Below are 24,494 nucleotides of genomic sequence, written 5' to 3' on the forward strand. Positions count from 1 at the left end.
GGGTATTTTCTAACAATCTAAGGGCACTCAGGACTTCTCCATTTATTTTTATTCCTCTATTTAATTCTCCCATATAACATATAAGCTCACTTACACATAACTTTCATTACACATTCTAAAGAAGTAGTAAGGCACAGTGTTCACTTACACAGTCACATGCAGCCAGCACTGGGTAACTCAGAGACACAAATGCCAGCAACGAGTGTTCAGAACTCAACTGCATGATACATAAAGTCTGCATTGCTGCTGGGACTCTGCAGACAAGCGTTTCACTTGCCTCCCCACTGGTGGCATCAGAGCCATAAGAAGCTTAAACAAAAAAACAGATTTTTGTGCCCAAACCCCAAAAATTATGATTCAGAAAGTTTGAGATAGGACCTATGAATCTCTTACTTTTCCATGCAATGCTAAATAAAATCATCTTAGTTGTGGCCTCTCTCACTTAGCATGATGTTTTCAAGATTCACCCCTGCTATAACATGTGTCATTCCTTTTTATAGACCACCAGGCAACTGCTGGATCTCTACTTTTGCAAGGATCCCTGGTTGATGTTTACATATGTACAACTAGCCTCTAAAATGCTGATGCAGAGTGCGATCATTTTTTGATTGGATCTGGGGGGCTAAGAATAGTAAAACTACAGTTAAGGCGTGCTAACTTTTTTAGACCCTGAAATTACCGATGAGGTACAAAGTGTTGAATTTTACAATAAAAAGCATTTCTCCAGCATGGTTATGTCTTGAGAGAGCCATCAGCTTTTCCCAGGTCAAGGATGGCCTTGTTTTCCAGCAGTTCCTTCTTCTGGTCGCTTGGTCTCACTGTGTTGTTCAGCATCGCTCTAACCAAAGTCAGCACTGGCACAGAGTGTCCGCTGGCCCAAGATTCTGGTAAGGAGCCAAAGAACTTCCTAACCAACCATTCACCTGGGCGAGATTCTTGCCTATCACATAACAGAACTCTAAAGAGAAAAAGAAAAGCAGAGAAAGAGATGATGAAGTGCATTCAAACCATACAGGATGATACAGATCGAACTGTGTCCCCCCCCGCCCCCCCCCCACCAAATTCCTATTGAAGCCCTAACCCCCAGTGTAACTGTATTTGAAGACAGCTCTTTAGGGAGGTAATTTAAGGTTAAATGAGGTCATAAGGATGGGGACCCTAATCTGATAGAAGTGGTGTCCTTAGAGAAAAGGAGTATCAGAAATCTCTCCCCCTCTCCCTCCCTCTCCCTTTTTCTCTCTTTTCTGACACTCACACAGAAGACATGTGAGGACACAGAGAGAAGGCAGCAGTCAAGCAAGAAGCCAGGAACAGAGGCCTCCCCAGACACTAACCTTGATCTTGAACCTGTAGCCTCCCATTCTATGCTGTTACTATTACAGCAGCCCAAACACACTAATGTAGTAAGTACATAAACAGTTTTATTTGGGCATGAAGAGTACTTGAAAGAAGGCAGCAAAGCTACCCAGGAAATTTCCCAATGATTCTGAACATGACACTGCCAACCATCTACCAGTTCCTTCAAAGCCACAAGATTGGTTCCTCAGAGAAGCAATCTACCACCAGTCAATGTTTTTCATGTCTTAGACATATTATTTGTCAGCCTCTTCAAATGAAAAACTAGCTTCTAGAGACGAGCCAACAGTGGTGTATTCTTATGCAGTGTGAATACTTACCCTGGCCTAAATATGGAGTAACGATCAAATTTTAATTCTTCAATTCTAGCTTCCACTTCTCCCTGTTAATGAAAAGCACATTTTTTTAGTGTTTAACCAAGACCAACTTGCTGTCAGCTCAAGAGAGAATAACGAGAGCAACTTGGGGTTTTGAAGACCATCTGTGTCTGCAAGTCTCAACACTTGGAAATATCATCCTCCTGATCTTTAGATTCCAAAGAGTCTGGGAAGTTAAGGAAGAAATAAATCCTGATATATAGTAGAGAGTGAAAAAAGATATACTGGATGACTAAATGGCTGCACAGTCAGCCCAGCCTCATGTGACCTACTGAAACAGATCCAGAGGGTAGGTGACGTGTTAGGAATTCAGCTACGTGGAGTTCCCTGATGGCTGAGTGGGTTAAGGATCTGGCGCTGTCGCTGCTGTGGCTCGGGTCACTGCTATGGTGTGGGTTCGATCTGGGAACTTTCATGTGCCGGGGCACAGCACCCCCCTACACACACGCACACACAAAAGGAGTTAAGCCATAAAGGAAGACCCTCCCATCAGTCCAGAATCAATGTTGCAGCCTACAGACACGAACCTTTTTTTTGGCTTGCAGGTAGTTTCAGTGGGTCAGAAGACCTATAGACTCCCTATATTACTCACTTCCTAACAAAACCCACCACATTTCAAGAGAGAAGGAAATCACATTTAGATGATGCTTGAAATTAAATTTGTTGAACAAGCCAGGAATTTTCATGCCAGGCATCTCTTAAATAGAAAGGCCAGAGGTGCTCAGACCTCCTCAGACGGCGATACCTAAAAGGCCTATGAACTAAGTGGCCTGTTCTCCTCCACCTTCTCAGCCCGTTCATACCTGTTCATTTGGCATCTAACCTGTCATATCATATAATCTGTGGCACTTTTTTAAAAACTTTTTTTTTTTTTTTTGTCTTTTTAGGGCTGCACCCAAGGCACATGGCGGTTCCCAGGCTAAGGGTCAAATCAGAGATGTACCTGCCAGCCTACACCACAGCTCACAGCAACACTGGATCCTTAACCCACTGAATGAGGCCAGGGATCGAACCTGCGTCCTCATGGATGCTGATCAGATTTGTTTCTGCAGAGCCACGATAGGAACTTCTAAAACATGTTTTAAACACATGTTTTTAGTACATTCACAGAGAGCTGTCCCACCTTTACTATGATCTAAATTTAGAATATTTTATCACATCAAAAGAAACCCTGTATCTATTAGCACTCACTCTCATCCCTTCCCAAAGCCCTAGCCAACCACTCATCTTTCTGTCTCTATAGATATACCTATTCTGGGCATTTCCTACAAATAAAATCATATTGGGTGTGGCCTTGAGTGACTGGCATCTCTCATTTAGCATGGTTTTTCAAGGTTCACCCCTGCTATAACATGTGTCATTCCTTTTTATGGTTGAATATTACTCTTCTGTAGGTATAGGCCACATTTCATCCACCCCTGCTTCAGGTGATGGATATTTGGACTGTTTCCTCTCTTTGGCTCTCATGAATAATGTTTCTGTGAACATTCATATGTACGTTTTTAGGAGGGCACATTTCTTACTTTTTACAAAGATGTGTTTTGTCTCTGTTAGCAGTGTGCCTACAGGAGTTAGCGCAGCAGGCGGCGACTGCTATTCTTAGAAGTAAGAATTAGGGCTATCCTTGCAAGGTTGTGCTTTGGCCTGTGTCCTGGGAATTCAGATTTTAGGGGCATTCCATCATTACCTAACTGGTACGTTACTGTGCCTAAACTATTTGTACAAACAATGCAGTTTATGCCACGCACTTGCTTTCCTTCTGGAAGTCGATAATTTCTTCTATGCTGAGGATGCCTAGGTGACTGATCCACATCAAAAGCCTGGATTTCTGAGCTCAGGGGAATTTCTCTGGTAGGCGATACTCACCACTGGAGAAATTAAATGTGCAACTCCACCGGCAGAAGATCCTTGAAAGTTTGTACCTAGTTTCCTCCAGACCTCACTTGGTACATGTACCTCTTTTTCTTTCTTTTTAAAAATTTTATTGGCGGACACTTGACTTATAATGCATTAGTTTCAGGTGTAGAGCAAAGTGAATCAGTTATACATATACATATATCCATCCTTTTTTCCCATATAGGTTATTACAGAATATTGAGGAGCTCTCCCTGTGCTGTATACAGTAGTTGCTTGGTAGTTATCTATTTTATATACAATAGTGTGTATATGTTATTCCTAACCTCCTCATTGACGCCTCCCCCCATGGTTTCCCTTTTGGTAACCCTAAGCTTGATTTCGAAATCTGTGAGTTTGTTTCTGTTTTATAAACAAATTCTTTTGTGTCATTTTTTATGAGAGTCCACATGTACGTGACAGTATGCACTTCTTCCCTTTATCAACTTTGCTTTATATCCTTTTATTTTACTACATCATAGCTGTGAAGATGAGCACATGGTGAGTCCTGTGAGACCTTCTAGCTCATTACTCAACTTGGGGCTGGCTTTGGGGAAGCCCCCTGCCAAACAAGCGGATTATAATTCCTTGAGGGCAAGAACCATACCCGATAATAACACATCAGCTACTCTAGAAAAGCTGAAGAATCGCTGCCTCAGAGTCATTTCTCATGCTAAGATTCCAGGCTGATCTTCAAGACCACAGCTATGAGATCTCACTTCACGACTACTAGATAACCAACAAAGGGGAAGACATTGGAAATTAACTTCCTTTTTTTTTAATTCATTATTTTTTTATTTCTTTATTTTTTTCCGCTGTACAGCATGGGGACCAAGTTACACATACATGTATACATTCTCAGAAATTAACTTTCAAATCACTCCTGTTTACTAAACATATCCTTGCAAAAAAAAAAAAAAAACCCAAAAAACAAAACAAAACTTTCCTGTAGCTATAAAAATATATAATGCATTTAATGCATTTTTGTATTAGTTAGCATTTTATATTATTTAGTACTGCCAATTAGTCAGGGTTCTCCAGAGTATATGAAAAGTAGAAATATGCACAAACCTTGACTTGCAGATATAAAAAGTTGCTTGACTTATCAGCTCCCTTAGCGGACAGCAAGTTGAAATGTTTGCACCCTCCAGCTTTGGCCAGCTCTGCAGACTTGAGGATGTAATCTCGATCAACACGAACAAATCCCTCCTGAGGGCGAAAAGGATGTGAGATATTTCCAGAAAGCTGTGAGTCCATCTTAAATATTATTTCCTCAGCTTGGGTGGCAGATTAAGAGCCCTTGGGGGCCTGGTGGTGGGAAGAGCTGGGGGTGGGGATCAAAATAAAATGCATTGAAGCAAAACATGACTGTCAGGCTTAGATGCTGGGAATGGCTCCAAAATAATGCTCAAGATAGACATACCAGCTTTAGCAGCAAGGCCAGACTGCAATGAAAAATCAAGGACAATGACACTGAAACAATGATACCAAGCAAATGTGCAAGGAGCAGAAGGAACAATAAGATCAAGCTGAGAAACTAAGTCACACATTTTTTCCTGGTCTTCAATCACGTTACACCACCCTCCCTCTGTCTTCTCTATTTTTTGGGGTGTCAACTCTTAATGTGATAGGGTCTCAAAGGGTGGCTGAGAACACTATCTGGGCACTATGAGAACAAAGTCTATTTAATTTCCAATATCTGTGTATGTTTACAACATACTTTACATGACAGTAAATAGTGCATCCTCGACTTTTTTTTTTTTCTTACTGACAGGTGTACAATCAGGAGCGTTTGGAGACCCCTGGTCTAGACTCAGTCCAGTGAGGGTAGTGGCTGGATCTTTCTTAATTCACACCTTAGCATAAGTACATGCCCAGCACATGGTAGGTGCTCCAAAAATATTTGAATGAATCAGGAGTTTCCATCGTGGCTCAGTGGTTAATGAATCCGACTAGGAATCATGAGGTTGCAGGTTTGATCCCTGGCCTTGCTCAGTGGGTTAAGGATATGGTGTTGCCGTGAGCTGTGGTGTAGGTCACAGATGCAGCTTGGATCCTGAGTTGCTGTGGCTGTGGTGTAGGCTGGCAGCTATAGCTCCAATTGGACCCCTAGCCTGGGAACCTCCATACACCATGGGAGCGGCCCTAGAAAAGGCAAAAAGCCAAAAAAAAAAAAAAATTGAATGAATCAATAAGAGTCCAGCTAAGGTGAAGCAAAGGCAAATCCAGTTAGGAAAACAAAACAACAATTAAGTGACAATCAAAGGAGGAGGGGAGAGGATGGTACAAACAATCAAATACAGACTCATTTCCAGGACCTAACTGAAGGACACAGGTCTATACCCTGACGAGGGAGGGCTATGTAGTAAGAGCTTCCCGGGACCACCCAAATCTGGGGTTCTCGAACTCAGGACAGCTGAAGAGAAGTCTAAAGTCTACTTCACAGTAGACTTTACAGGTACCCAGAATTATATAATGAGGTTTCATACGATGAAGATTACAAATCTGAAGATTGGATTACTACTGCAGTGATAGATATGGGCCCTAAATATTTTATTTTGTATGGTACCATGTATGTTCCAAAAGTGTCAGAGGGCACCTCAGCAAACATCACATCGGACCCACTCATTGTGAGCAGAGTACAAATTCCTGGCTCTCTGAGCAGCGCTCCCCAAGGTACCCAAGTTCCTTCCTACCTCACATGATCTCCAACTAATGATAAGACTAATTCATAGTTGTGGTAGGCAGAACACTGGCCCCTCAAAGATGTCCACGGCCTAATCCTCGTACCTGTGACTATGCTAATGACTACGTGGCCAAAGGGAAGTAAGGCTGCTAATCAGCTGACCTGGCAAAAGGTTACTCTCTATTATCCGTCTGAGCCCAGTGTAATCCCAAGAGTCCTTAAAAGTGGAAAAGGGAAGCAGAAGAGGAGGGTGTACTTATGCAATGAGAGGAGCACCTGATCCCCCATTGCTGGCCTGAAAGATGGAGAAAGGGACCCGTTGCATGCAGGTAGCCGCTAGACGCCAGAAAAAGTAAAGAAATGGATTCCCCCATAGAGCCTGTACAAGGGAACACAGCCCTGTCAACACCCTGATTTTTATCTCAGCAAAATCCATATAGAACTGCTAACCTATAGAACCCTAAGATAATATATGTATATTGTTTTAAGCCACTAACTGCTTTTTGGTTTGGAGGTTTCTTTTTTGCCACACCCGTGGCATGTGGAAATCCCAGGGCAGGGATCGAACCCACACCACAACAGTGACCCCAGCTGCTGCAGTGACAACGCTGGATCCTTAAACCTCTATGCCACAAGAGAACCCCCTAAGCCACTAATTGTTACAGCAGCAACAGGAAACTAAAACAGAATTGAAGTCTAAAACAGGCTCAAGCAAAATTTTCAAACTTTGTATTGAAGTAGGTCATAAAACTAAATGTCTACGTACAGAGCTGGTGGGATGTTCATAAACTAAATATCCTCTGCAGTCAGCTCCCAGATCCAGAAATAGGGCTTCACCATTACCCCAAAAGCCACTCTCTGCCTCTCTTCTCATCACTCACAGAGCACTTTTAACTACGTCCACGACCCGCAGGGCAGGGTTGCTCTTCTGCCTTTCTTTGTTTTAGGTAATATAAACTTAATCATCCTCCTGTCCTTCCTGGGTTTGACAGTCAGCCCTAACAACGGGCTTGCCAACCTGTCCTACACGCAGATTGAAACTCACCTCATTGCTTTTTTAAATTGGTGTGAAGCAAACCAATTTTAACACTCAATACTGAGAGCAGGATGTGCTCCATCTCCTCAGAGCCATTCTCTGAATTGAGATTTTACGTGTGCTGAAAATGTGCCAAGAAAAACAACCCCAAATGACAAGGAAAAAATTCTAAAATACTCAATTTCTCTTCCACATCTCTTTTCTTCTCACTCCAATTCACCAGAACTCTGATTCTGACGATAAGCTCGTTATTCCCAATAAAACCCCATTGTTGACTAGTGAAATAAACTCCTTTTTGTGACTGTTGCTATTTCAGCACTATTTCTGGGAAGGATTATTAAAGTTGTCTGCTAAAATGCTGCTTCTTTCATCGGCGTCTTTAAAAAATAAGGGAAAGATTCAGCCAATCACAAGGCTCTAGACCGACGCTATCCCTCTCACTTAATCCAGGGCCAGTAAAGGGATAATTTGATTAAACTGAGACCCCAATTTATTTGGCTTTAGTTCTGGATCAACCTCCCCTTAATAGAGTGCTGTCGCCTCCAATTGTTTGATGAAAATTAAAGTGACATAAATACCATGGGACTTTTTCAATCTGATTAGTCAGCTAAGGCACATCAATACCACCCCCACCATCAGATTCTGGCGTCCCTCCTTTCACCGGCCCGGCAAAGGACTGACAACGGCTCCCGGCAGGACGAGCACCCACGCTGCCGCAGAGACCCCCACACTGAGCCCATCATCCCCGCTCAATGGGCCCTGCTGACAAGGTGCCCATACCTTTCTCTGCTCCTGTTCTCTGGACAAAGCTAAATATTGTTTGATTAGCAATCAATGGCTGTTAATCCAAAACGATTTCACAAATCCTCTAAGCCCTCAAGCTGATTATAAATATGCATCCTTCCAAGCCCAGAAACTTTGAATTTCAGCCCCCCCCCACCCCGATGCGTGGCCTTTTAGCGGGTGAATGGAACTCAAAAGCAGAGGGGTCAATGGCTTTCAAGGACTGAGAAGCCAAACTTAAACGTGGATCCCAAGGACTGACTCAGAGATATACACACACACTGATTTTCTCTGGAGTGAGGAAGCTGCCATTTACAGACAGAAGGGAGCTATCTCTAAAATCTTACTACGAACACCCTTTCTTGCTCTCTAGCAGCTCAAATAAAAACAGTCACAAGAGAAAAATGAGTGAAAATGAGCTACTCCGTACCCCAGAAACACAATTTTCGGAACAACTTTATTTAGTCTCCCCAGCCATACAGCAGGAGAAAAAAAAAGTCTCTTCTGGAGTTCCCGTCGTGGCGCAGTGGTTGACGACTCCGACTAGGAACCATGAGGTTGCGGGTTCGGTCCCTGCCCTTGCTCAGTTGGGTTAACAATCCGGCGTTGCCGTGAGCTGTGGTGTAGGTTGCAGACGTGGCTTGGATCCCGCGTTGCTGTGCCTCTGGCGTAGGCCAGTGGCTACAGCTCCGATTCGACCCCTAGCCTGGGAACCTCCATATGCCGTGGGAGCAGCCCAAAGAAATAGCAAAAAGACCAAAAAAAAGTCTCTTCTGAAAACATTAAGTCCATCATGTTATTCTGTCTTTATGATTCCACAGTTGGTGTGTTTTACTCTAAGACAGGTATCAAAGTCCTTCTAGAAAAAGGAACTGATTAAATAAATTCCAACTATAAATTTCCTTTCCCAGCACCTGCTTGAAAGAATAAACACCATACACTGATATGACACAGCAGAGATATCCTCATGGGCTCTTCAAACATCTAGGGAAACAAATTTGCCAGTTAATCTTTAAGTCTTATGAAAATCCCAAACCACTGGGTGTTCCCTCTTTTTTTTTTTTTTTTTTTTTTTTTTGTCTTTTTAGGGCCGAACCTGCGGCATATGGAAGTTCCCAGGCCAGGGGTCGAATCGGAGCTACAGCTGCTGGCCTACGCCACAGCCACAGCCACACCAGATCCAGGCCGCATCTGTGACCTACTCCACAGCTCACGGCAACACTGGATCCTTAACCCACTGATCGAGGCTAGGGGTGGAACCTGTGTCCTCAAGGATACTAGTCAGATTTGTTTCCACTGAGCCATGATGGGAACTCCTGGGTGTTCTTTCTAATCTTGATGACCAACGCCAGTGAACTGGGAACACTGGGGCTTAAGAATGGCTCTTCCTGATGAGGTATTTCAGCAGCAACAGATATGATAAGCAGGTGGGAATGACTCAAGGTCAAGAGCATCCTTTTCGAAGAAGGAAAGAGCTATTGTTCCACAAAGGGTCCCACTAGGCCATATTTCTGCTTCAGGTTATTTCTCCTTCACTCTCTTTTCAATCCAACCCTGTAAATCAGACTAGAAGACAGAGATGCTGACAAACAGCAAATGGTAAGACCTGGGACCCCATCTGTTTGTACTCGATGTACAGAGGGGAAACCAAGATCTTAGGTAGAGAAAGAGCTCTGGGTAGATTAGGTAATCAAACAGATAACAGGAGTTTCCATCATAACTCAGTGGAAATGATCTGACTAGTATCCACGACGATGCAGGTTCGATCCCTGGCCTTGCTCAGTGGGTTAAGGATCCAGTGTTGGCGTGAGCTGTGGTGTAGGAGGAGATGCGGCTTGGATCTGGCGTTGCTGTGGCTGTGGAGTAGACCAGCAGCTACAGCTCCAATTCGACCCCTAGCCTGGGAATCTCCATATGCCACGGTTACAGCTCTAAACACACACACACACACACACACACACACACACACACACACACACACACATCAAACAGATAATAGAGGGTTTCTGAGTCAATTTTATGTTCTCAACCATTTTTTCCCATTTCAGTCATTATTTTCTTTGTGTTTTGAATTCTGCAGGCCCAAGGGGCTTTGGTGGTCACCACCCTTCAGTAACGACAAGGAGGCCGGGGCGCACAGGAAATAATCGGTACACTCAAGCTCCCACAATCACTTGATAACCAAACAGATCTGGGCCCCTCACCCTTCTGGGACCACTTCACAAGCCCCCTCCTAGACATCAAAGAAAACTGTAGTGATGACGACAGGGGTCGGTAAGCTTTTTCTGTAAAAGATAAGACAGTAAATCTTTCAGACATGCAGTCCTCTATTGCAATTACACGGCTCTGCCATCATGACACAAAAGTAGCCATTAATAATATATAAAATAATGAGAATGTTCCAATAAAACTTTATTTATGGATACTGAAATCTGAATTTCTTATATTTTCATGTGTCAAAGCACAGTATTCCTCCTTTTAATTTTTTTATAACCCTTTAAAAATATAAAAACATTCTTAGCTCAAGGACTGGACAACAACAGGTGGGCTACATGTAGCCCACAGTCTGTAGTCTGCAAGTCCCCGGATTAGAAGAGTTTATCATTAGAATCAGAAGCCATGAGACTCTAATGATGTCTAATGTGACAATGGCGGCACTAACCACATTAATGGCATTATCCAGTCAACAGACTCCAAGAACATGGACTGCCGGAGCCTGTGCCTCCTACCAGGTGAGGATACAAATGAGAAGGTGAAACCACATCACACACCCTCAAAATCACTTAACAAATCTTTCTCTTAATAAGGGGAAAGCACTAGTCTTATGCTTTTTTGTGAGTTTCAGCTCTTCACTCAAGGCCAATGGAGATCTGGTTTTCAAAGGGTATTTCAACCTTCATTCACCAACCTGTAAGTTACCTACCCAACGCAAGGCGAAGGCCATCTGGGATGATGGTACCTGGAAAACCAGTAAATATGGAGGACTAATACTGCCCAATGCTCCTTGAAAGCAGGTCCAATAAAAGAAGGGTTGGCTGCATCAGAATCCCCCAAGAAGCCTCTTAAAAATACAGTTTCCAAGCTTCCAACCCTAGAGATTCAGCTCCAGTAGATGTTGACTAGGGCCAGGTTATGAACTCAGTGCACTGATTAGACAACTATAGCTTGTAAAGGTGAAAAGACGATTAGCATCTAACCAGCTACTGCTAAAGGAAATGGTTTTCCAAATAGCTGAAGCTTTCAGACTTGCCCCTAGCACCAGGGTCAAGAGAAATCTGGGCAGAATGAATTTTATGGGTTGCAACGTCCTGTTCCCTCCTCCACCCCCACCCCCAGTACCTTAGTGTGACCTTATTTGCAAATGTGATTAATTAAGATGAGGTCATACTGAGTAGAGTGGTTCCTAATCCAGTTTGACTGGTGTTTTTAAAAAAGAGAAAGCTGGATACAGCCACAGGCACGGAGGAAAAACCATGTGAAGAGACACAGGGAGAAGGCAGCCATCAACAAGTCAGGGAGAGAAGCCCGAAAAAGACTCTTCTCTCCCAGCCCTCAGGAGGAAACAATTCTGACAGCACCTTGATCTCAGTCTTCTAGTCTTTTGGATTGTAAGACAGGAAATTTCTGTTGCTTAAGCCACACTGGTTATGTCTTTTTGTTGTTGTTATAACAGCCCTAGCAAACTAATACACTGAAGATCATAGAGAAATAAGCAGGCTACTAAGACAGAAACCCTGAATTTCTTAAAGTTTCTCTCCTGGAAACTCAGATTGCTAATGTAAGATGTGGGCTGTTCCAGTTACAAGACAGCTACAGAATGATCCTAGGCTTGCCACCAGCTTGCAATATTTATCTGATGATCTCCTTTTCACCGAGAAGGCTGCTGATGAGAATACCAGGTGGGGTGAGCTTAGAAATCCACACCCCTCCCAACCCCCCAAACTATTACTTCTTTTACTACTATTACTTCTTTTAAACTGCCTAATGTTATTACCACTTCTAAACTTTATATTGCATCCAAACTAAATTACTTTTAAATTTAAAAAAATAAGTCTTTCTGGAGAAAATGTCCACTTATTTTCTATCACTATCCTCTTAAACCATTTAAGCCCTAACTCATTCCTGAGATTACATTTGGCTTACTCACTAATTGCTTTTATTTTTCCAAACTGATTTTGGAAAACAAAAGGTATTGAGGAGCCAGAGGGGTGGGGAACTAACTCCATCAAAAAAAACATTCTGGAGGAGTTTCCACTGTAGCAGTGGGTTAAAGCAGCTGGGATTCGATCCATGGCCCAGGAACTTCCATATGCTGCATGTACGGCCAAAGAAGAAAAAAAAAAAATCTGGATAGGGAAGACACCCAATTCGTCTGATTAAAATTGCATTATGCAATTTGTGTGCTATAAAGCAATTCAGACTTTCCCCTGGAGCGCCCTGTAATGAGATTTGCCTCATGTCGTGAATATAAACCGCTCTCTGCCTAATGCAGTGTTTTTTTATTTTGCTGAGTCACTACCAGATCAGGTTGGCACCTGAGACAGTACAACCTGCATTGTACTAGAAGTTTTTCAGTGCTTTTAGAGGGCACACCACTGCGACAATCCCTGGGACAGAAAAGACTTCACAAGCTGCTCAGCAAGAACACAACCCTTTCTAAGAGAGACAATGTGCCAATTCCTGGGAGAGACAAACTTATCAATAATCCACACTTTCCAGCTCAAAGCACAAAACCCAGATACGTTCCTAAGTGGACATGGGAGAACTAAAGAAGATTTGGAAATCCATTCCTAGTGAAAGTATACATAGAATTATCCTTTGGATCACCAGGAGGCCCAGAGAATACATCTGAGCCTGACCTCCTGGTGGGTATAGATCCATAGTTCTTAACCACATGCTTTCCTAATGATTCTTTTTTTTTTTTTTTTAAGTTTTATTGCAGTATAGTTGATTTACAATGTTGCGATAATTTCTGTATATGACAAAGTGATTCAGTAATATACATACACACATCCACTCTTTTTCAGATGCTTTTCCCATATAGGTTGCTATATAACATTGGGTAGAGTTCACTGTACTATATAGCAGGCCGCGTTGACCATCCATTCCATACACAATAGTGTGCATATGGCAATCCCAAATCCTCAACCCATCCCTCCCTCCCACCTGTCCCCTTTGGTAAACGTAAGCTTGTTGTTGTTGCTGTTGCTGTTTTAAATATGGAATGTTTCACGAATCTGCCTGTCATTCTGGCACAGGGGCCACGCTTATCTTCTCTGTATGGTTCCAGTTTTAGTATTCATGCTGCCGAAGCAAACACTATAAATTTGTTTCTGATGTCTGTGAGATCGTCTCTGTTTTGTAAATAAGTTCATCTACATCATTTTTTAGATTCCACATATAAGTGATATCATATGATGTTTGTCTTTTTCTGACTTACTTCACTTAGTGTGGTAACCTCTAGTTCCATCCATGTTGCTGCAAATGGCATTATTTCATTCTGTTTTATAGCTGAGTAATATTCCACAGTCTATATGTGCCACATCTTCCTTATGCTAGTGATTCTGATGCTTGCTGAGCCTGTTTATAAACCTATGGAAAGCCCTCCTTGGCAGCATCGTGGTCCTGCATATTTAACAGACACTTTTAACTCCAGCAGGTAAATTCTGTCAGAGGGATAAACTATAGTCAAGGTACATATTAAATAAGATGTATGTGTTAACACTGGCCCAGGATTTATGCAGTAGGCTCTGATTTCTAATTATGTAGTAAAGTTAGATTTCTAGACAGGGACCGGCATAATTTAGAACATCATTAAAAAGAGAATGAAATGTGTGTTAGGACAGTTCTGCGTCAGTGAAGGCTGAATCACCACTGGGGTTGAATCATTGCTGGAGGCTGAGTCATCCTGGAGGCCGGCTGAATCGTGCCTCTGTTGTGATGTTCTATCCCAGAAGTTTAAAGCTTGGCATGAAAGTAAGTTGAAGCAAATCACTCAAGTGAGAGGCAACACTTTAAGTTTAAGACATTTACAAAGGAACAAAAAAAAAAACTTACTGCTAAGAGCATGAGCCAGTTACTTTTGCTCAGACACAAGGATTTGCCTTCGTCAGGGGATGGAGTGATAGCAGTATTTGCAAAAGGCAAGACCATGTAAATATTTACGACGTGTTCACCACACAAGCCTGAACTCAAGGATTATTCTGAAGGAAAGGTGAACTTATCAGTACTAATCAAAGTATAGCAAAGGCTAGGGCAGCATATGGAATCATAAATGATAACAGCTAGTTTACATTTAAGCACAGCAAATAAAAACCACAAGAGAGAGCAAAAAAGGAATCTCTAACAGTATTGACCAGAGAAAAGGGAATAGGGTATATTTCTTCCTTACCGCCCCAGCTTTTCTTCTGGTAGTACCCAGGCAACAGAATCCAACCTCATGACCTTGAAAGGCAGAAGCGTAGTCATCCAACTTTTCAAAGTCCACCACTTCTTGATTCTAGAAACAAAGACAGAGCTGAGTATATACTTAATGTGGTTAAAAACAAAACAAAAACAAAAATACCCCTCTCGATTTAAAGAATAAATTACAGAACATTACTAAAGAGTCTGCCCATTTAACATCAGATTTTGAAAGCTCATTTTCTCCTACCCAAAAACAATTTATCTGAATTCAAAAATCAACAATATACTTATGTGTCTGCAGTGTACACAACTGGACTAGGGGTGATCCAGATCTCTAAAGTCAGATTTCATTATAATTTCCTCTCTGGAAAAAAAAGTCCTGTCTATATATTACCAGAAGAAATACCAATGTGGTACAATGCAGTGGAAGGAAATGCAGTTTGGAATCTCAAAAACCTAGGTTTGAGTCTTGGGCCTGCTACTTACTAAGCATGTTAATAATGATGGCCAAGTGTTATACGACTCAGTTTCTTCAGCAGTAAAATGTGAATGATAATCTTTCTTTTGATCTAAACCATGACACACCTGGATGAAGAACCAGAAACTGCCTCTTTTTTTTTTTTTAAACAGCTGCACACCTGGGACATATGTAAGTTCCCAGGCTAGGGGTCAAATTGGACCACACCAAAACCAGGTCCCAGCAGCATCTGTGACCTTCACGGAGCTTAGAGCAACACGGGATCCTTAATGCACTGAGCAAGGCCAGGAATCAGACCCACATCTTCACGGAGCCTACATCAGATACTTAACCTGCTGAGACACGATGGGAACTCCAGAAACTGCACTTTTAATTAGCACCCATGGTAATCTCATGCCCACTGAAATTTAAGAACCTTCATCTAACCTCTTAAATTTGGTATTAAAAAAGAAAAGGTCACAAATAACTCAGTTTACATGGGGAAGTGAGACTCCAGGAAGCTCAAGGGATTAGCATGAGACTGAAGTCTGGTATATCAGTGGGTTAACCATCAAAGTGTAAGTGACAGTAAAGGTACAGTTTCACTTACAGACACAATTCCTGCAGCCCTGAGAAGTCAAGAAAGGTAAATTCTTGTAGGTGAATACCCTACCTTTCAGTGCTGTAAACCTTTCCTAGTCCACAAAGCACCTTCTAATTCACTGACAACAGTAGTGTGGAGGGGATAGGTAGACAAAATCTGCGATGGGGATGAGAAAACTGCCCAAGGTCACAGGGCTCTTTTTTCTAGAAATTAGCTTAAAGGATCCCAGAAGCACCGTCTCTTCTCTGTCTCTTCCCCGACCCTTTTTACACCTAGGAGTCTTATGAGGGTCTAGACTGAGAGAAAGACTTTGCCCAGGGGCTGGCAGCGAGGGGGAAGCCCACCTGGACCTACAATCAAGGACTGCAGCTTCCAGGAAGGCCTCTCACAGACCAATCGCACTCACATTCTGAGCAATATTCAGCCTTGCAGCATAAAATATGCTCACCCCGCAGAATCACTGCAGGTACCTTTTTGAGTCCCAGCTCAAATACCCACCACGTTTTTATAAGCTTCCTCGTCGAATGTGAGCTTCCTCCGGCCAATGAGCGTGACTTTGGAAAATAGGCTCTGTTCCAGGATTTCCTTCAGCAGCACTCGGCCGGTTTCCCCGCTGGCGCCCAGAATAAAGACGGATTTATTCTGCATCCTGAAGTCTTCCCGAAGCTTCGGCAGCGCTTCTGTCTCGGCCATGCTACAGAAATAATATTAACAGGTGCTGGTCTCAGGAGGCTTAAGGGATGGCCCGTGTTTACCCTGGGCAACAAAGGTGGTTTATCTGCTCTGAGGGAAGATATGGTTATTCTCCACAGCCTGGGCCCAGGGGAAAGTGCAGAGTCACCGGCAGGGCGCGGCGCCCTAGGGGCAGCCGGCACCTGAGCCAACCCACACCTTGGAAGGGGCTGGAACTGGGAATTCGCCCAGGTGCCACAAACGGCTTGATAAAGGAAGGCCTCGTTTCCCGCAGTGTATCTGCGATTAAGACCCCTCATTCTCCCGCCCACAGGGGTGCGGGCCCAGCTCGGTCCCCCTCACGGAGGGGTTACCTGGACCCGGCCCCCAGCCCTTCGTCCTCAGGCCGCAACAGGAGCAGGGCGGCCACTAGCACCGCCCCCGCCGCGGCCGCCCCCGCCGCGCTTAGGGCTACGGGCCGCGACATCCGGCCATGCCTCCTGCCTGCGCCTCCTCCTCGTTCTGTCCCAACTCGATCGGGCCCCTCCCGGGTTGGCGCCTTCCCTACTTCGTCTTCCGGTGACATCGCGGATCGCCCCGCCCAGAGGGGCGGGACCTGAGGGATCGCGTGGTGAGTGGACCGGAGAGCCGACTGGGGCGCCGGCGAGATGGGCAAGGTGGGCCCAAGGCACGTGCGTAGGGCCCGGCTGGGTAGGAAAAGTGGAGACTTCTTCCTAAATGTCAGGAATCTCCAGGACCCTCTTCCCAACGTTCTTCCTCACGATCTGGGCTGAGATCGTGAGGAACCACATCCAAGGCCTCAGCCAACAGACTTGACCTTTGTTGGGCCCTTTCTAAAACCTGTAATGTCAGTAGTGTGTTGGACATCTTCATCTTGAATTCTCTACATCAAAACGTAATCGTTCCCATCCAACTACCCGAAGCAGGAACAAAACCAATCTGCTTGCCTTTCTTGGGGGTCATTGTCCCTATTCATGGCCTACTCCTCACCCATCTCAAGTCAAAAATGTGGCTGTCTCCTTTGACTTCTTTCTCCTTGCCTTTCCACATTCTAGATTAATCACCAAGGCCTGCCATCCTATCTGCCTTTCAGATATGTCTTTCATGCAATTCAAGTTCTCACTGTATCTCCTGCTCAGGTCCTAGATGGTTGAGCTAGAATGACCTTGCACACCTGATCCCCTGGTTCACTCTCCATAGCCAAGGTCCATGGTTTAGAATATACACACTGGGCCTGTCCTGGATCTTGGAAGTCCTGGACAGAAGTTAGAGTCACAAGCAGGAACACAGAGATAGATTGTGTTGTGGATATTGGTCATTTTTGATTGCCCAGCATTCAAATACTAGTCTTATTTTAGTTAATTCCAAATTAAGTGGGAGACTTGACCCTACCTTCCACTCTAGAAGTCAAGTGAAACACGTTCCCTTTCCCGACTCCTGAGGAATTATCATATATAGGTGAGACCTGGGCTCAGCAGATCAGATATGCTCATCCACGTTTTTTAATTTGGGGGGAGTAATAAAAAGATGTGGTAGAAACCTAAGATAGAGTTTGGTTGAGTGGAGCAAAGGTATAGGATAATGGCATCCTGGGATCTGCTAGTGATCTGATAGCCTCAGTGCTTCTATTTTGCTTCCTTTTACTCCTGCCTATTTTCAAAGCCAGTTCATTGTACTTCCTGTTATTCTTGCAGATGGCAAATAAAACAAATGCTAGCCAAATTTTACACAAAAGAGTTGCTTGATGAGCTCTATGTTTAGTGGATGAAGATGAAGCTGGAAATAGTGTGCAGAGAAGGAATAAAGATTGAAGAGGACTTTTGGTTGAAGCTCTTGCCAGATGGCATGAAAGCATGGACAAAACAGTCACTGCAGGAAAAAGGAGGAGGTGATGCCATATGAAAGGCCTTATAAAATACCAACCTTTTGAAGTCCTCTGCAACAACATAGAAAGAGCACAGGATTTCAAGTTTTAAGACCCAGGTGTAACCACCAGTTTGCACATTTGGTGTGCATTTGGTCCCATCCTTAGTTTTAGTCTCTGCCGCTATAAATTGGGGACAAGGGCAAAACCAGCTGACAACACAGATTTATGACAAAGTTCAAATTAGATACCACATGGGAAGGCAGTCGAGGCTGCAGTTAAGTATACAGGCCATGGCATTGGTCCACCTGGGTTAAAATCCCATCTCTGCCACCAGCTATGTAAGTGACCTTGGGCAAGTTGCTTACTTTCTAGTCTTTGGTTTTCCCATCTGTAAAATGTAAATGGTAATAATTACCTAACTCAAGGAGTTTTTGCTGGAGGGTCAAATGAGATGATCCAAATAAAGAACTTAATAAATACTATCTTATTATGAGAAAGATCTTTGTCAATATCTAAGAACTATGGCAATAATTTACAGTCCTGGCTACCAATGGGCATCTCTTCAAGCTTTAGAAAAATAAAGATGCTTGAGCTTTGCCTTAGACCTACTGAATCAGGGTCAGTAGTTTGGAGTTTGTTTTTGGCCACACCTGCGACATGGAAGTTCCTGGGCTCGGGGTCCAAACAGAGCTATAGCTGCTGGCCCCACATTCACAGCAACTTAGGATCTGAGCCACATCTTTGACCTATGTCATAGCTTACAGCAAAGCTGGATCCTTAACTCACTGAGGGAGGCCATGGATCAAACCTGCATCCTCATGGACACTATGTTGGGGTCTTAACTCACTGAGCCACCATGGGAACTCCAGGGTCAGTAGTTTTTAAAGCTCCTCAGATGATTCTGCTGTATGGTCAAGAGAGACAATCACTGCAGCAGGATATCTTATTAGGATCTGTCTCCTAACTATATCCATTAGGAGGAAAAGCATAGTCTTCATCTTAGGGAGACCATAATATGTGGGCTGAAGCAACCTGGACTTCATTTTCCTTTTTGTAAAAGTACCTATACAGCACTTACAATAGGCCAAGGACCATTAACTCATTTAATACCTGCAATAGCCTAATGAAGCAGGAGTTATACAATAGTTAAGGAAACTAACACAGAGAGGCTAAGAAGCTCACCAAAAGTCACACAGTTAGAAAGTGATAGAGCCACTATTGGAACGGCAATTCCCTGGCTCAAACAACCACAATAGATCCTCTCAAAGCTGTGGTGTCTCTCAAAGCATGCAACCTCTCTACACCTCAGTGTTCTTATCTGTAAAATGAAGATTACAGCATTACTTACTTTCTAGAGGACTGGTGAAAATGAAGTGAGAAGCTGCCTATAAAGCACTCAGCAATGTTTACAGTATCTACTAAGTACAAATTGAAAGTCAGCCATTATTATTAATAATGTAAATATTATCACTAATCAGTTTCATGGAAATACAGTGCAGGGTCCAGCTCAAGTCTAATGAATAAACAGAAATATCTGAGCCTGTTTAATCTACTGGGGCAGGACACCTGGTTCAAGGAAACGTGGACACTTATCACTCATATTTACCTCCTGAGCCTCTGTTCGGTTCCAGGGCTCACAGGTTAGAGTCCAGTGGGGCAGACGGTCTTGAGCGAAAAGTCCTGTGTCACTAGTGAACAAACAAAAACTCTGCAAGACATTGAAGCAGCACTGCTTCAAGGGGTCCTTTAGGTGAAGGAAAAGTGAAAGGAGAGTGGATATGCTTTCCTCTTCCAAAGAGAACTTCCAACCCCTTGAACTTCTTAAGGAAATCAGAGTCTTGGCCTGAGGATGAGAGAGAAAGTGCGTGTGAGAGCAATGAGAGTATTCTTTCCATATGGCACATGTGACTCATTCTTCCAAAACCACATAAATACATTTTATAGGTTGTGTGATTCTCTAGGAGTAAGAGTTGGAGGAAATTCAAACTGATAAGGTAAATTACAGCCTAGGGGGATTAGGGAAACCCAAGTTAAATAATATTTTACAATTCCTGACCCAAGAACTGGTTGGAGTAATATGCGGGGTGGGGTGGAGGGGAGTTTAATCTGTAAGAGTGAGCGAGTTGTAGAGTATTTTCAGATTTGGTTTCACTTCTCTTAACTGGAAGTATCACGCTTGATTCATTTCCATCACAAAGCACAAGAGGGCGCCAGAGAAGGTGGAAATGTTTGGTTTCCCTGGGAACCCCTCAGTGTTAGGAAGTTCTCTTTGATCTCTATATGAAGATACTTACTATTAGTTCTCTTGAGTTTTTTAAAATGAAATGACTGTGTGCGTAAGATTGGCTAGTACTTTCAGGAAAAGTGAGCAGTTCACAATGAAAAAGCTAAAACATGTAAGCAATAATGGAGAATGCAGAAGGTAACAAAGATTGCTAATGATGGATCAGTTCATTTGTCAAACACTTAATTGCTTTCAGTGTGCCTACTGGTCAGATGTTGTGGGTGCAAAGATAAATGAACTTATTAGTAATATCAGATGTCAAAATTATCATAAAACTTTATTTTTCTTATTTGAAACTCCCATTATCTTCTTCACTTGTTTGATCATTAATGTCTTCAGAAGCATTCTGTGTAATAGTTGAGCACAAAGCCTTTGAAGTAAGATAGCTGGGTTTGACTCTGTTTTTCCGTTTTCTAGCTATTAACCTCCTTGTGCTCTAGTTTCCTCATTTGTAAAATGGGATGATAATCGTACCCACCTCACTGAGCGCTGTGAAGATTAACTGATATGATCCATGCAAAGTGCCAGGAGCCATGTCATACTTAAGGACCCAGTATCTATGAAACCTTACTCAAATACAACTCATTAAGAATACATATGAAATCATAGAGAGATTGAGTCCTAAGGCATTGTTTGATATATGTGGACCAATAACTTTTTTTATTTCAATCACTTGTAAATGAAAGCATCCTGCCTGACATAGCCGTTATATTTAATTTCTTAATTTGTGACAGTTAGTGTGCTAAGTACTTTCCATACCTTATCTTATCTTTTAATCTTCACAATAGCTCTTGTGGTGTAATATTATTACCATTTTACAGATGAGGAAACTGAGGGAAAACCATTAAGTAATGCAGGCTAAGATCACACAAGTAATAGATACAAGGATCAAGATCTGAATCCATTTCTAGTCTTACTTTGATTATATAACTGATATTCCTCCAAGTTATACAAACATCCCCAGTATAACACAGGTTTAGAAAGTGTGACTTAGACATTTGTGGCTCCATGTAACACCGACACATTTCCACACCACTCAAACCTTCACTGACTTTTCCTTTCCTCAAGTATTGGTCAAAGTCACTGTAATCAGAGCCATCCAATTTATCCCTCAATTACCTACTGTGCTATACTATTCACTGTCTTACTAGACTGAACATCCTATGAGGACAGGACTTTGTTTTGCTCATGGTTACATCTCCGGCACCTAAAATGGTACCCGACACAGTATGAATATTTGTTCAATGAATGAAAAATGTAGGTTGGCTTTCCTTGACCACAGGGGACACCTTGGAGGGCAGAACACTTGAGAGCATCACACACTTGATAACACTGGTCAAAAGCCCTTGTTTGCTTGTTTCTTCCATAGCAACACCCTGAAGGAGCTAAACACAAAAGCGCATGCGCACGTGCCCTCCCCCCCATGCTAACTGACAGACATGTCAACTCTACCCTTAAAACGAGCTCGTTTGGCTCAGGTTCCCCTGCAGCATTCTTTAAGAACCTGGTTAGTACATTGAAGCTGAGTGTGAAAGTTCCCAAACTCTGTTCTAGGCTCCCTCCCTGAGGGCAAGGCAGGGTCTACATTCTTAGCACTGTTGTGATGGAATTGGCCCCAGAATAGAACCTAAAGGGTCTGGGGTCTTCTTCTAGCTTTTCCACTTCTAGCTTTTCCAAGGCATGGGGCCTTGGACAAATCCTTTAGCCTCACTGAAACTTGGTTTCCTCGCGTGTACAACAAAAATAATCCAGCTTTTTGTGAGGATAAAATTACACATTGATGAAAACACTAAAAACCCAAGCAAGATATATAAGGGAAGACATAAATTGAATTCAAATATTTCTAGGTAAAAGAGATGTACGAAATAGATGATGAATAAAAAATGATGTATACAGAAAAAGAGATGTGTAAAAAAATCTCATTTTGATGACTGAATTCCCTATATGGATTGGCTCCTGTGGATAGCCTAGGATTTAGCCAAATGCAAACTGGAAACAATTTATCCAAATCTGATTTGGATAAAGAAAAGAATTTGGTTGCAATTATGCTGGCTCAGGGGACAATTTGGTTAAAATAACAGTTTGACAAAAACAATTTTCTCAGCTATTGGTTTTACAAAAATTTGTTGTTTTGGTTTACTTTGGGGAGAGTCTTTTTACATGTTAGCATTTTTGTCATTTTAAAGAATTTCGCGGAGTTGCTTTTCTTCTTTCTGTTTCAAGTCATTTTAAGGATGCCTTGAATTGGGTTTTTCATCAGTTTGTCCATTTGTCAAATGTGTTGCATCTCAGGAGATGTGATTACCATCAATTAATTATTTATAACTGGGAATTCATAATTGACTAATTATAAAAATGAATTACCAGAACACAGTCAACTTCTCAGCTCGATAAATAATTGCAGTTTCCCTTTCAAACATTTGAGCTCTTGGAAACTGGCTGCTTTGAGGTCTTTTTACCACTTTTATGCAATTTACTGTTAAGAGAGAGCAAAGAAGAGAAAAGCTTGAGTGCAGGGGAGGAAGCATTCAGCATTCCAGTGTGGACAAAGACACCATTATCTGGTAAGAGCCTTCTAAAACCTCAATTTAAATTTAAAACTAGGAGGCAAACTCAACTGTAGAGGTGGAAGAGGGAAGGTTGGGTAGGAGGAAGCCAGTGAGATTCTAATCGCCGGGATGCTGTAAACCTGGTTGAAACCACAAGAGGGCAGTGCAGTGCTAAATATCTTAGCACTGACTGCTTGAACTTGCACACTGATGTGCATCTAAACGTGTCATTAGGAAAAGGAAAAAAGTCCAGCTCAGAGAAACAAAAGTAAAATAGTGTTTGTCAGGGGCTTGGAGGTGGGGGAAATGGGGAAGGTTAGTAGAAAGGTACAACTGTTCTGTAAAATGGATATTTTGGGACCCAGGATTCTTGGAAGGATTAAATAAGACAATGTACCAGAAGTGTCCGGGACATAATAGCTGCAGCCTAACGGAGACATAATATTATCATTGTTTTTTTTGTTTTTTTTTTTTTTTTTTGTCTTTTTGCCTTTTCTAGGGCCGCTCCTGCTGCACACGGAGGTTCCCAGGTTGGGGGTTTAATCGGAGCTGTAGCTGCCGGCCTTCGCCAGAGCCACAGCAACACGGGATCCAAGCCGCGTCTGCAACCTACACCACAGCTCACGGCAACACCAGATCTTTAACCCACTGAGCAAGGCCAGGGATTGAACCCGCAACTTCATGGTTCCTAGTCGGATTCGTTAACCACTGAGCCAGCACGGGATCTCCTATCATTGAATTTTATTTTCATAGTATTTATCGTTTCTGAACAAGACCAGTAATACACAATCTAATTACAACAGCAGACTGTTCACGTTCATCCTCATCATGGGTGACAAGTGTAATTACTTTAGCCCTGCCGCATTCATTCTCATGCTGAAAAACCATCTCTAATGACTATGGAGATCAGTGTAACTCATTCAATATAAAAACCAGAGTTCCTACAGAGGTACAGTAGATGAAAAGTCCTATTATGTGTTAAGATGATATTAAAGAAAAGTTTGAGGAGTTCCCGTTATGGCCCAGTGGTTAGCGAATCCAACTAGGAAACATGAGGTTGCAGGATAGATCCCTGGCCTTGCTCAGTGGGTTAAGGATCTGGTGTTGCCGTGAGCTGTGGTGTAGGTTGCAGATGGGGCTTGGATCTGGCGTTGCTGTGGCTCTGGCGTAGGCTGGCAGCCATAGCTCTGATTGGACCCCTAGCCCAGGAACCACCATGTGCTGCGGGTGCGGCCCTAGAAAAAAGACAAAAAAAAAAAAAAAAATTTGAGTAGTTCCCAGCAAGCCAAGAATTTATAGTCCAGTTTTCTTATCACATCCCAATACCTAAGAATATGGCAATAAATGTATGCAATTAGCAAGAAGAGCAATTTGAGCAAAACATAGCCAGAGATAGGACAGAGTAATGATTCCTATGAAGAAATCTAATACTTTGTGTGTTTAAAAAATTTTTATCCACTGAGTATTATTCTATTTTTGCATTAATAAGACCCTGTTTATTAGA

General features: G+C 42.7%; 1 protein-coding gene and 1 long non-coding RNA gene across 4 annotated transcripts in view; both read right to left on the minus strand.

The window, feature by feature from the left end:
- Nucleotides 22-16,863, minus strand: HTATIP2 (HIV-1 Tat interactive protein 2). Of its 2 annotated transcripts, none has more exons than XM_003122920.6 (6): nt 16,644-16,863; nt 16,096-16,291; nt 14,523-14,630; nt 4,698-4,835; nt 1,677-1,738; nt 22-958 (listed from the first exon to the last, which is right to left on the minus strand). In XM_003122920.6, the coding sequence occupies exons 1-6, from the start codon at nt 16,853-16,855 to the stop codon at nt 733-735; spliced, it is 942 nt and encodes a 313-aa protein (XP_003122968.6). In that variant the 5' UTR covers nt 16,856-16,863; the 3' UTR covers nt 22-732. The 2 variants fall into 2 exon arrangements, with proteins under 2 accessions (XP_003122968.6, XP_020938912.1); XM_021083253.1 differs by having other exon boundaries at nt 16,767-16,853.
- Nucleotides 18,982-24,494, minus strand: part of LOC110259291 — a 135,056-nt gene continuing 129,543 nt past the window's right edge. For both annotated transcript variants that reach the window (XR_002341549.1, XR_002341548.1), the window contains one exon: nt 18,982-20,000. This is a non-coding gene — a long non-coding RNA (uncharacterized LOC110259291). The remainder of the gene's footprint in view (nt 20,001-24,494) is intronic.

This window comes from Sus scrofa, chromosome 2 (assembly GCF_000003025.6).
Source record: "Sus scrofa isolate TJ Tabasco breed Duroc chromosome 2, Sscrofa11.1, whole genome shotgun sequence".
Classification (NCBI taxonomy): domain Eukaryota; kingdom Metazoa; phylum Chordata; class Mammalia; order Artiodactyla; family Suidae; genus Sus; species Sus scrofa.

Coding starts and splice junctions, on each gene's coding strand:
- HTATIP2 (XM_003122920.6), bottom strand. CDS start 16,855: ATGTCACCGGAAGACGAAGTAGGGAAGGCGCCAACCCGGGAGGGGCCC. Junction 4,836..14,522: donor CCAGAAGAAAAGCTGGGGCG/GTAAGGAAGAAA, acceptor TTTCGCCCTCAG/GAGGGATTTGTTCGTGTTGA. Junction 959..1,676: donor TACTCCATATTTAGGCCAGG/GTAAGTATTCAC, acceptor TTTTCTCTTTAG/AGTTCTGTTATGTGATAGGC.